The 13517-nt window shown below is 45.0% G+C and overlaps 1 protein-coding gene across 1 annotated transcript in view; it reads right to left on the bottom strand.

Moving 5' to 3' along the window:
- RTEL1 (regulator of telomere elongation helicase 1) overlaps positions 1–12228 on the bottom strand; it is a gene marked incomplete at both ends in the record, with an annotated part of 50219 nt that extends 37991 nt beyond the window's left edge. Inside the window, 13 exons of the mRNA XM_084271572.1 lie at positions 814–869; positions 2040–2137; positions 2808–2886; positions 3570–3608; positions 3943–4096; positions 5927–5992; positions 7077–7161; positions 7836–7911; positions 8096–8156; positions 8737–8818; positions 10285–10378; positions 10766–10964; positions 12127–12228. Of these exons, the coding sequence (XP_084127698.1) occupies positions 814–869; positions 2040–2137; positions 2808–2886; positions 3570–3608; positions 3943–4096; positions 5927–5992; positions 7077–7161; positions 7836–7911; positions 8096–8156; positions 8737–8818; positions 10285–10378; positions 10766–10964; positions 12127–12228 (1191 nt within the window). The remainder of the gene's footprint in view (positions 1–813; positions 870–2039; positions 2138–2807; positions 2887–3569; positions 3609–3942; positions 4097–5926; positions 5993–7076; positions 7162–7835; positions 7912–8095; positions 8157–8736; positions 8819–10284; positions 10379–10765; positions 10965–12126) is intronic.
- Positions 12229–13517: the final 1289 nt, after the last annotated feature.

Below are 13517 nucleotides of genomic sequence, written 5' to 3'. Positions count from 1 at the left end.
AGGAGTATTTGGTAAGTAAAGGTCTTATTTTGCTGTCAGGAAAAGGTCTAATCCAACCTGACACCTCAGTAAAACATGAAGTTCTGGGAACACAGGGAACTCAACCTCAAGCCTCAGCAGATTGTCCAATACCTAACACTACAGCTAAGATGGTATTTTGTTTGGAGAGCATAAAGTTCAAACATTACCCTACTCATGAGTATCACTCACGAATATTAGAGCTTTAGCCAACTTGAGAGGGAAACCAGAAGTTGAAGGTCAGGTCATAAACCCAACTGTACCTTCTAAGGGGCCCAGGTTTTTCAAACAAATGTTTAATAAAACTGACAACACCATATGGATACCACAAGCATCAGACTCCGTTCCTGTGGCACTAAAAGGATTTTTATTTAGTAGAGCCCTTGATTTAATAAATAGGAAAAGACCCCACAGTTAAATTTATCTTTTCCTTCCTTTTTTCCTTAGCCTGTCCTGTTATTTCCTGAGAAGGTCTCAATTCCCAAACACTGCAGTTAAAAAGTGAACAGCTCAATAACCCAGCTCCATCTAAAGACAAATTTTAAATAGAGCATCACCAAAAAGGGACATTAAAGCTATAAAAGCACAAGCTGGGTAAAAATCAAAGTAGATCACCCCATTAGGCAGCAGCTTTCCCCTAAAACCCCACAGGCTTCCATCACTGCACAACTGTCCACACAATCAAGAATAAAATAGTTCCAATGTCTTTCCACACCTTTAAAACAAACTCTTTTACCTTTCAAAACAAACTCTTCTACCCTCCAGGTGTATAGAGAAGCAGTGTTAATTATTTACCTGGATAATATCTGAGAGCTTATGCAATCCAGCTGTATTGACAAATATCCCAGTACCTAGAGAGAATAGTGCATGATTACTTCTACAGCACAAACATACATCCACCTTACCTGAGCAACACAACCCTGAGCACAGGAACTTGTAAATGTTGTCTGAAACAAGGAAGTTATTTCAGGTTGCAAGGAGAAGTGTAACACTGTCATTCCAAAGGAAATGTTTTGTCTCTGACACATTGGGAAGCTCTGATGTGAGACAGTCACAAACTTCTTAAGGCTCTGCATTAGAGCTTGGAAAGGAAATAGTTAAGGGAAAGATAAGCTTGCTTACACTGTTTGGTTAGTTTTTCAAAAGCTTGCACAACTTATGTCAGTCTGGTGGAAAAAAAGAATAGAGAACTGACTCCTGTTCTGCTGAGGCAAAAGGAACTTTTGCTATAGCTGCAGACAGCCCTTTACATCACCTCCAAGCTTCTAGGATGCTTAAAAGTGACTAGAAGAGAACAGTTGAAGAGACTATGACATAGATTGATGATGAGAAACATGCTGGGAAGGGGGAATTGGGGGCAGGGGGGACAGGTGGGTTCTCAGAGGATGTGCTTGGAGAACTGACAGTCTCTATATTCCAGTCTCCATGGAGCAGACCTGCTCTCCCTAATGCTTTCACTGAAGAGTCTGCTAGTAAGAACTACGTAATTTTCTCAGCACATGAAGTTGGAAACTTTTTTCTTGCTGAGGAGCAAGTGAAGAGCAAGATGCTGATAGGCAGTAAATTTAGAAGCTTAACTAGATGTATTTTTTTTTCCCCTGATTATGTTATTCCCAACATTCCTGTCCAGAATGACCAGAGGAGAAACAAGTGCCATCAGCAAAATGTCATCAAGCTCCACCCCACAATTCTGGTTTTGGAGAAGTGTGCAAAACCACTGTAAGTACACATTCAGGTCAACACAAAGCAGTTCTTAAAACTAGTCCTGTTACACGAACAGACACAAGACATTTCTCAGTAGGGGACCTTACAAAAAGTCTTCATAAAAAGACAGAGGCCCACAGGGTCAGACTTTGGCTTAACAGTTCTAGAATTTAAATCAAAACAATGAAGCCTTCCTCCTCCTTTATGATCCTCCTTCCTTCCTTCCTCCTCCTCTCCCCGATCAACGTAAACTTCCAGTTACTAACACTGCAGAGAACAGTCTGGGTGAAATAATCATTTCAGTAAGTTACACTTACGGCCTGAAAGAAACTGTAAAATCTGCTCCAGTGACTCCAAGAGGGAGGATTTGGTCTGGAATGTTATTTGGGCCTCTGCAAACAGATCAAAGATGTAGCTGCAATTTACAAAGAAAAAGCACAAATGGGTAAATGCTGTAGATAATCACATGGATGCAATTAGTGCTACTTTTATAACAAGAGTTTCATCATTAAATAGCAAAACATGGTCTGGAATCAAATATGTATTTAGTGATGGAGACAGCAGGGAATATTGACATGACACAAAGCATCCTGACACAGTTCTCATCTTCCATGACTTCTCCACAACACTCAATACGTAAGAGTTTAGAAACAGCTTTGCACACCATTTCCATGACTCTCTTTACAACATACAACATGCATCAGTTTAGAAATAGACTTGGAGAGCTCCGAGGTGTCTGAAACCAAATCACTGCAGCACTAGTACCCCACTTAAATCATGGCACAAACCTGAAAGCAGCACAGTGAAGAGCTGCTTCCAGTTCAGAGTACCTGACAGGCACACACAGAGCATGGGATCTTCCATCCTTGAAGCACTTTAGGAGTTCCACCAGAAATAATGATTAATACAGAAAGGGGTTTTAAGGAAACCCAAAACCTTGAAGAAATACTAGTCCCAGATACTAGAACAGTAGCACCAACCCTATCAGCCATTACCAATCCTAACTGCTGCCCCAGTTTCACCAGGGTCTACAAAGAGTTTGCTGTATTTTTAACATGTAAACACATTCATGAGAAGAAATTTACCTTCCCTCTTTGGTGATTCCTGTACCAGTTGGTGGCAGCTCCACTGCATCAATAGCACTTTCCAGCTGAAGGAGAATTTCTGTAAAGAGAACAGAGAGGGGGGAAAAAAGAAAATAACATCAGGGTTCACAAACCCCCACTTCTGGGACATACCTAAACCTCTTTTTCCAGATGTAGTTCATTACAAAGGCTGTTACCAAAGACAGCCACCTAGCTGTCTCCTTGATTCTATAAACAAAGTGATCAAAACCAAATTCCTAGATAGCATCTCTAAATATCCATATTCAACTTCAAGAACTTCTGTGCCCTCAATTCTCAGATGAAGCCTGTGATGCTCTTAGGAAATGCAGCTGTAGGTTAAATGTTAACCTCTTCTACATGCATGAGAAATGTTGTTCTTGGAAATGCTTTATAAACTTGAGATCTAAAGCTCTTGCTCTAAAGCTTACGTAGGATCCTGTTCTTCCAGCAGTGTGATGCAACTAATGCATTTCCAGCACACTGGCAGGATTAGGAGACAAGAACTTCTAGCAAAAAAGGGCACGACACATTCACCTACAAAAATTCCTCCCCATCTTGGGAGAAAAGTGTATCAAAGCATTCCACACATCTCTGGAAGAAGAGACCACAAGCTTCCATACGTTTTCAATTATGTGCAATGGCTCCAGAACTGCTCCATGAACCTGATTTCTACTCACTGACTTTCTGAAACTGTTTCAACAGCAATTTTCAACACCACACAGAAAGAAAAAATAACCTTACTCTTTATCTTTGCTATATCTTCCAGTTCCATGTTCAGTCCTGTTGAAGGAAGGAAAGATTTGAGAATGAAAGACACAAAACATCCTCTCTGGCTCTTTGTCCTTTCCAGAATTATGGGTATGAAGGCTAGAACTGTGTAGATGAAAAGACATCTTCTGTATTCTACTCACAGTTCTCTTTCATGACCTCTCATGTCATATTCTTTGGTGAAATCGTTTCATGTTTGCCTGGCACTGATTAGTAATTAACAATAATTTATCTAATAATTTATCTACTAATGAGAGCAAGTTTTCCAGAAACTATTAGGAAGAAGTTTCTTGGTAGTGGCACCCTATGATCTCAGTGAATCAGTGGTTTGTGGTTGTCAACACACCTGAACTTGCCAACTCCATGTTGAATTCAGCATTTATTTCATTCTGTTGAACAACTTTGGCTTGTTCTTCCAGCACAACATTTAGAGCATCCATTGCTGAAGCCAAATCATAGGGTGTCAAGTCAAAAGAAGATGATTCCTCACACAACTTCTCCTAAAATACGAAAGAACAGGAGCATTATTTGTGCTGCACTGTGTGCTATTTGCTGAGGCTGTTTCATAGATGCTGGAGTCCAAATGACCAGGCTGGATTTCATTCCTGATCTCCAGTTCAGAGCAGAGGACACAGTATAAACACCTGAAGACTTTGGCTATTGCTAGGTGTGTCTTTTTCTGAAGGGTAGAACCAATATTTGCTGAAAACCTTTGCCTTTCACATTCCTAACATTCTATCACTCCCACCTAGCAGCAAATCACTGCCATCCTTAACATCCCTTTTGTTTTTAATAGGTGTCACCTCCTCTGCACTCTCAGTGTTCCCAGCAACCCACTGGTGTCTTGATAGCCTGTTGTTTCTCCCACTCAGTTGCCAAATAGCTTGCTGCCTAGTGACAAAGGGTCCCAGTAGCAAGTTTTTTTAGCTATATAGTCAATTTGTCCTTCAGAAGAAGGAATACTTCCTGGTCCCTCTCAAGAAAGACTAATCCCTGTATTTCCTCACAGGAGGACAGGGTCTTTGCACCTCATGATCTTGTGTTCAGATATGGGGGCATGGAGGAAAAGAGGAGGGGAAGACATAAACCAACCCCATAACCAAAACCCCACAAAAGCCCCCCCAAAAGTAGTAAAATATATACTCATATGTAAAGTTTGGGCAAAAATGTATGCCAGAACAAATAGAGAAGGAAGAAAATGTACTAACTTTCTATTAAAAAAAAGAATGAATGGTTTGAACACTCAAACCAGTAAGTTTGATAAACAATGATCACAAAAAGTTAGTCACATATTGCCCTGCCACAAATATTTCATTCATGAAAACCACCACCTTCCCTGAGGAATGAAGAGAAATAGTAAGGATTAACCCACACAAAAATGTGACTGCAACAGCTATGAAGAAATAAGTTACAGAGAAAAAAAAAAGGCTGAACTAGCTGCATGCGTAAACTATCTCATCAGAAAGAAGCCAATCTGCTTTCAGAGTAATTAGTAGATTTCCACATAGTAACCTGGAACAGAACTATTGCAAAATGAGCAGATCTAGATTAGATTCTGCTTAATTTCTGCATGGAGGCATGAATGAATATTTTTAAAACACTACAAGGGCAGGGGAGGGGGAAGGAAGCAACCAAAACCCAAACAAATAAGACTGGATTTCCACTAAAACAAAAAAAAAAAAAAAAGAGAGGATGTTCTGATGAAAGGAACACAGACTGTACACAGCCCTGCAACTCTCTCTCCTCAAACACAGCACACCCTCCCGTGGCCTGTTTCTTGAACAAACACCATGCAATGGGATAAGCAACTCTGCAGCTGCAGAGCAGAAATCCCACAGGGAGCTTGTTCGTGTGCTACAAAGAGACATACTTCAAACCCTCATTTGCATTTCATTATTTAGGCAAAGGGCTGCAGTTTTGAGCCAATTAAGAGGAAGATGGCATAATGCAGTGTGGTTTTTTTTTTCTCCTCTTTTCCTCTATGAGGAAGACTTGGAAGTCTTACAAGAGTCACATTTGCCATCTACTGCACTTGGACAGCTGATGCAGCTGGGTCTTAATGACTTCTTACACCCTTATTTGGAGCTGTCAAACGTCAAGATCCACCCCTCAGGATGAAACTACCACTTCACAGAAAGTCACAATTAGCAGCAAAGGACCATTAATTAAATCACAAAGCTTTAACTGACATGGAAACAAGAAATATTAATGCTAGTGAGTAGTAGCAACTGAAACAGCCAGTTCAGATTTTACAGACTGTAATAGGGCACGGGGCTGTTCTTCTCTTTGAATGAAGTTTGAAAAGTGGGACCAGACCAGAAACAACTCACCACGTTGTGAGCTTCATCCAGTATCACCACAGTGCCCTTCAGGTCTAAGTTGTGCGCTCTCCGGCTCTGAAAGATGAAGAGGACAGTGATGGAATGGACAACAAGGTCACAGAAACACACGTTTCCTTGACTGAGAAACTGGCTCATGAAACACATTTGGGTTTTCATGTATGTTGAGTGTTGTTTTCTAAAGCAAATGAACAACAGGGCAGTCACTGCTGTGGCTACTGAAGATAAAAACCAGGGACTTGCCTTCTATGGAAGTGCAGGCAGGTAAAATGCATCATGTCAGAGTTTCTGGAGGTTACAACCAGTATCATCATGAAGAAAAATCCCCACAGTTGTACGACACAAGGATATGCTATTTGTGTCAGTAGGAATCTGGGAGGAGCAGGGTGCAAATGAATGGGATCTGCCTTGTTTTTACAAGTTTATGCTCTTTGCAAGAAGTGGATGCTCTGAAAACATCCCCAATGGTACCAGATTACATCATTTCTTTCCTTAAGGTGTCAGACATTTTATTTAAATTTAATTTTATTTTTAAATTTATTAAATATTTTGTCTTTTACTCTTTCATTTTTTTTTACTACAACTCATTAATTACTCCACATTGCATGAAGATGTCAGCAGATTTTCTTCCTCAGAGCATTCAAAGGTTTCGTTGTCTCTCCATGAAGTATGGACAATTTATTGCAAGAGCTTTCTTAACACATTTCTTTCCAAGAGGGATGTCCAATCTCTACTGAAAAAGTTTCCTTGTTCTAGAAATCAACTAGCTGGCTGCAGAAACAAACAATATCTCAGAAGACACAAGAAAAATATTGCATGGAATGCAACTGAGGATTTGTATTCAGCAGGTGAACACCACTATGGGCATCACATTCTGCAAAGCTTATTCTATTAATGCAGCAGGACCTCAAACAAAACAAAAGAGAAAAAATACTTCTTAACTGTAGGAAAGAACTTTACAGAGAGAAGCACAAAAGGGCATCCTGTGTGGCTCTGAATGTGAACTAGGTTTTGATTAGTTTTGGGGGATAACAACTCAGTGCATTATGTTGTATGTGTCAGCTCTTCACAGCTTACCCACCAAAAGCCAGTACAAGATAAATGAAGATCAGTTAGATTTAAAAGCAAAGACATGTGTTACCTTTGAGTCTAGTAAGTAGTTGTAAGGCATAAAAATAATATCTGCTTGCTGCTTCAGGCTTCGAGAGAGGTAATATGGGCAAGCCCTGGTTAGAAAACAGAAGTGGAACAAACTATAAAGTAATAGTTGCAGGAAACATTAAGAGTGCAGTCACATACTCACTCTGTACTCATAAGGGTTTCTAACCAACTTCTTAAGCAGTTGAAACCAGCACATTTAATTTAAGGGCAGAGGTTAGCTCTATTCACAGACATGAAAAGAAGTGGAGAAAATAATACCTAGCTGTGCAGCTCACAAAGCAAAAAATAAATTAAAGGAGAAAAAGCAGCATCCTTTACTGCATTGTCGTCTCACCCCCTCAGGCTACAAGTAAATGCTGCAGTAGACTATTTTATCTCTGTCACCTTGTGCTTTTCAACCTGCACCAACACCATGACATCATTTGTCATGTCAGATATTGGCAGCCTCTGCTCAAACAGGAGTCTGATTCTGATCTGATCCAATCTTTACACAAGTAAGGTTTCAAACAAACTGCTGTCTGATAAAAACTGCAGTAACAGAAGTCAAGGCTTTAGTGCACACATGATATTGTTGGAAGCCTTCTCTGCAATGTTTGTGGCCGCTCCACTTTGCTCTCCTCGTTGTTCTGCTACTTCAGTGTATGTCAAATCCATACCTAGATATTAATAAAAGTGAGCAGAGGAGGAGTTCTCACTATTTTCACTACTAAGGGGAGGAAGATCGAAGGGGATCACTTACCTGTGCTTGTTTCCATTTTTAACTAGGTCTTCAATATCCATGGTTGATTCAATCAGTTCTTTCTCTGTACTCTTTTCTGTGAAAAATGACATTACAGCCACAAGCTTAGGCACAGGTATCACACAGAGTTGTGATCACTCTGCTCACCCACTTCCTATTGTACTTCAAGAATGAAACGTTAACACCAAGAACACCCCCCTCTCCCTTCCTAACAAATCTCTCCCTCTCCAAATAGGACTTTGCTTCCACAGCAAACTCACCTTCCACGTTATTATAGAAGTGACAAGCACGAGCCATCACTTTCATTCGGCACATGTAGATCTGTAAAACACAGGATAACTCAGCCCAGAGCAGCACAGCTTGTCAAGGGCTGAACAGCACATCAAGGGGTGAAGAGCCATTAGTTTTCTGTAACACCAGATAAGGAATAAAAGCTCATTACAGTTCTTCAGTTTTAAAGTCATGTGTGTCTCTCCACCTTTAGTCAGGCTCTGGTTTGTGCAGCACACAACCCTCATGCTCAAGAGGAAATATATGCTGCCACTAACACTTTTCAAAACAACCTTTGATATTACTTGTAAAAATAACAGGTCAATCAATCAGTGAAACACTATTTGGGATTTATTGCTGCACTTGAAAATTGTAAATGAAAGATCAGAAAGTAAGCTGAAAACTGTGAACTCTCATGATGACATTCTTCTCTGGATGGAAAACGCTACCAGGGACTCTGAATCAAACTCTGCACTCACAAAACTAGACAATTCCTTGAAACACAGGTAAAACTGCTGTCTCCCCTTACAGTCTCCAGTAGTTGAACAACATCCAAGTTAAGAATTACACACCATACACCAGAACACCCCTCCTGTTCTCACTGAACAGGCTTTCAAGGCTCTGTTCCCACCTGCATGTGGTTGCTCTCCTGTCGCTTCACTTCAGGATTGATGCAGAGCTGCTCTCTGGAACCCAAAACACATACCTTGGGCCTGTTCAAACAGAACACACAACACTGATGTTAGAAATGAGGCAAGAAAGAAGAACACAGCTGTGTGTGCTGAGGTTGGGTATCAGATAGAGGAAGTAAAAGGTTCAGGAGAAACAGGTGAGCCCAAACTCAGTCTCAGAATCAGACACAGCCTGTTATGTGGCTGGATGGCACTGCACTTCACCTGGCAGCAGCACGCAGTAACAAGCAGCAGTCTGCAGCAGGAGGTAATAAGTAGCAGCTTTCATCACCCACACATGGGTTCTGTTATGACAGGTCAGCCAAATGAGCTGTCATCTTCTTACCCTTCACTCCACGTGATTTTGAGAGTAAGAGAGGAAGAGCCAGAGCACTGAGCACAGTTCTGATGCCTTGTTTTGCTTATGACAAGGCTCTACCTTTACAAGCAACATGTAAATAAGTTACTACTGCTGTCCAAGGAGCTCAGTCACACTGGCACAGCAGCAGCTGACAGACATTAGCATAGCAAAACCACAAGTTCTTCATTGATTTACAGCAGCCTAAGGGATTCAACTTCAAGCTTCCCACTGCCTTGAAGTGCCCCAGGGAAAAAATAGGGGAGGGGAGGCAATTTTAGAAGTAAATGCATGAATTAAAGAACTAAAATAAGGCCAAATTCAAGGAATTAATTCAGTATGAAAAAACCCCAAACCCAATGACAACAAGATCCAGATTCTATATATGCACATTAAGAGAACCACATTACAGTGGATATCAATTTTTTAATCATAGAATGGGATGGGTTGGAAGGGACCCCAAGGGTCGCAGAGCTCCAACCCCCTGCCACAGGCAGGAACACCAACCTCCAGCCTGGAGCTACACAAGGCTGCCCAGGGCCCCATCCAACCTGGCCTTGAACACCCCCAGGGATGGGGCACCCACCCCCTCTCTGGGCAGCCTGTTCCAGCCCCTCTCCACTCTCTCTGCAAAGAACTTCCCCCTAATATCTAATTTAACCCTTCCTTCCTTCAGCTTTAATCCATCCCCCTTGTCCTGCCAGTCTCTACCCTTTAACAAGCTGATTCCCCTCCTGTTTCTCTGGTCCCTTCAGGGACTGGAAGGCTGCAATGAGGTCCCCCCACAGCCTTCTCTTCTCCAGCCTGACCCAGCCCAGCTCCCTCAGCCTCTCTTCATAGGGGAGCTGCTCCAGCCCTCTGAGCATCTTAATGGCTCCTCTGACCCCTCTCCAACAGCCCCACATCTTCCTTGTGCTGGGCCCCAGCTCTGGACACAGGACTCCAACTGGGGAGGGCAGAGCAGAGAGGGACAATCCCCTCCCTGTCCCTGCTGCCACCCCTCTGCTGATGGAGCCCAGGATCCCATCACCCTTCCCAGCTGCAGGAGCCACTGCTGGGAACACATTCATCCATATAAATTCAGACAATAAACAAGATGGGTTTCTCCCCCTTTCCTTTGAATAGGAACATTCTCCTAATTCATATTTACCTGTAAACTGTGTTCTTTAATTCGTTGATGACCTGTGTGAGTTGTGAGTGAGTTCTGGAGGCATAAATTATTTTAGGAACATCAGTGTAATAAGCTGCCAAACAAAGAAGAGAAAAAAAAAACCAAAGCAGAAACACATTATGAGCATGGAAAGAAGAACTAGGGATATTCTTAACATCCTTTCCCAGCTGGTACTATGGTAACAGTTTGCCTCGTAGAGATAGCAAGAGCTTCTGTCATCTAACTATTCACACACACAATGAGCTCAATGAGTTTCTAATGCTCCAAAAAGAATAAAAACATGTCAAATGCTTTTAAAAATCTTTAAAATTGACAAACTGGGCTTCAGCTGCCACACAATGGCCCCAGGACTTCCACAGTGACATACTTCTCACAAGAAAGAAAGAAAGGGGAAAAAGAGATATTAAAAAAGAGATTAAACGTTATCATTCCTACCAAACATGGAAATCTTGGTTCTTACTTGAGATATCAGCATCTGTGGCAGCGTTGCCCCAGGACGACAGGGGCCTGTCAGGGAAGAGCTCCACCCCGTTCATACGCTGCGCGATCTTGCGGGCTGAGATGGTGTCTTTGAAGTGCTCCCGCCAAGCCAGGGTGGAACACAGCAGGCAGAGGGTTTTTCCTGTGCCTGTAGGGCTCTCCAGAATGCCATTTACCTTCTTCATTGAAGAGAAATAAAATGAAAAGGGGAAAAAAGTGAGGAAGTTGGAGATTCAGCTAGAATGGGTCTCCGTGCAGGACTGGATTCCCTCAGCAACAAAGCAATTGCTGCCTGGTAACATCTCCAGGGGACAGAAACAGTCCCACCTCTCACAAAGCTGCTAGAAACGTGTGACTTTTAGGGGCCTCTGACTTAGTGAGGCTGAATCCAAAACCCAGAGCCAGCTACGATCCTTTATTTAGCAGAGGAATTCTCCACTCTTGGCACAAGTAGAGCACATGGCGTTTCAGCACACAATACCTCCACATATCAGGTGTTATTGCAAAAAAAAACCAAAAACCAAAAACCAGACTCAAGATTACAGGCTGCCACTTTCCTTCAGAACTGAAGCTCCATCCCACATCACAGCTTGGGCAGAAAATTCTCCAAGCACTTTTAAACGTTTAATCCTACTGGATGTTGCGATGTTGAAGGGCACAGAAAGTGCAGGAAAACCACCAACCAGCTGAGCTTGTGCTGCCACAATTCATGAATTCATGTTCAAGTGTAAGAGAAGAGCTTCTGTATGAAATAGGCTCACAACACCTCTACTTTAAAACAAGGAGGAACCAAGCAGGAACCAAGCCTCTGCCCATGGAGGAAGGCAGAGCCACTGGAAAGCCAAAGCTTCCCCAACGATGGTTTGATCTCTCAGAGGAACATGGATGAGGGAGCTCTGTTAACCAACTCCAGAATGGCAGTAACTTTTGTAGAAGTCATAGCCTGATTCAATACTCATCAAGATGATCCTGTCATGGATAAAATGATGAATTACACTAACAATCCAGGGACTACCAATGCACACCCAAACCCCAGCTATGCCTAAGGCCAGCCTGCACACACACACAGACCACTCACCCTGCTTTTCTTTCTTTTCCCAAGTTCAGCCCCAACACCCCATGCACATCTCTCCCCACCACTGCTTACACACTCTGAGCTTTTAATGGCTACATAACAAGGTAAAAAGACAAGCAAGAGGCAGAGAAGACTTGTAAAAGCCAGGATACAGGCAACTAAAAGTGAACTAGAAGTGTGACATCCCCCTGCTTTCAGGGAGGCCCCTTTGGTGCGGTTCAAGGCCGCAAACGCCGCCAGGGGCTGCGGGCAGCGGCACCACTCACCTTCTGCAGGCACTCGAGCACCTTGGCCATGTAGGCCTCCTGGCACTTGTAGGGCTGGAAGGGGAAATCCACCGTGACGCCGTTCAGCGTTACCTTGGGCATGGTGCCACCGCCTACCTGCAAGGGAGAGCGGGCCGGGCCCGGCCGCCGCGCCGTGAGGGGGCTGGAACGCCGGGGTCTCGGGAGGCCCGGGCTTCGCCTCAGGCCTCGAGCCAGGCCGCTACCGGCGGCCCCGCACCGCGGGCAGAGGGCTCACGGGCACTCGGGGCCCGGCCGCAGTGATGCCCTACACCTCCCGCCCGCTCCAGTACGGGCCCCGGCCCGGACCCTCGGGGACCCGGGACCCCAGCCTGCGCGCTCCGGCCTGACCGCCCCCCGCGCTCCCGGGACCCCCGGCCCGGCCGCAGCCCCCACCTTCCGCCCGGCCGTTCGGAATACCCGCGCCTGTATCGCGTGCCCCTGACGCACGCTGCGTAACTTCCGCCGGGCGCTCTCGCGAGAGCTGCGGCGTTGCCCAGGTAACGGAACGGGGAGGTGACTGCCTGCCGGTGGGGCTGGTGGTGGCGGCGGGGCCGGTGGTGGCGGCGGGGCCAGGGCCTGGCCCCGGCCCCGGGCCTGGGCGGTGGGGAGAGAAAGGAGCTGGTGTCTGTGAGCCGCCGCGGAGGCTCGAAAGGCAGCGGGCAGGAGGGGATCGAGTCCGGCGGGGTCTGGGCCCTGGAGGGAAGCGGGACCCGGGCCTGGGGCAGCCTCCCTGTCAGGCGCCGGGTGCTCCAGCCGAGGGGACCCTCAGCTGGTTCCGGGACCCTCAGCGTGCCCGGGGGAGGGCGAGGTTGGGTTGCGAAGGGGCAGAGGACCGGTTCTTGGCTTGCTAGAAGTTGCAAAGCAGCTCCACTTGTAAAGCCTCTCAGCCTGGCCCGGCTCTGCTGGAGCCTGTGAGCAGTCCTGGGCCAGGGCCGCCTGGCTGGCAGCTCTCCCCTGCTGTACCCGCCTGGGGACCTGCAATAAGTGATGCCCAGACTTTGTGTCCAGTGCACTGCGATGCTTTGTCCTGGGCACCTGCCACCCTTCAGTGGGGTTGCAGGTAGAAGGCCAAATACAACAGGATTCTTTGTTGAAAGTCCCAGCGTTTCAGACACGAGGGTCTCTGTGTCGTTCTGCCGAGCCTTGTAGCTTCTGCACTAAGAACCGGACTGAATTCTGACAGGCACCTTTTTTTAGGGGGGAATGTGCCACTCCTTTGTTCCAAGCTTTGCTCCAGCACGATTCTTTCAGCCTCCAGTCCCCTGTTGCTGTATCCACACCCGTGCCCAGGAACGGCTGCGTCGGCAGTTCGGTTGCTCAGCCTGAGGGTCGGTTCCACGTATGGGATTGCAGTGAACTCTGGATTGATG

Source organism: Gallinula chloropus (assembly GCF_964237585.1).
Source record: "Gallinula chloropus genome assembly, chromosome: 16".
In the NCBI taxonomy this organism is placed as follows: Eukaryota; Metazoa; Chordata; class Aves; order Gruiformes; family Rallidae; genus Gallinula; species Gallinula chloropus.
The sequence above is the reverse complement of the archived record's forward strand: the minus strand, read 5'-3'. Positions and strand labels throughout refer to the sequence as shown.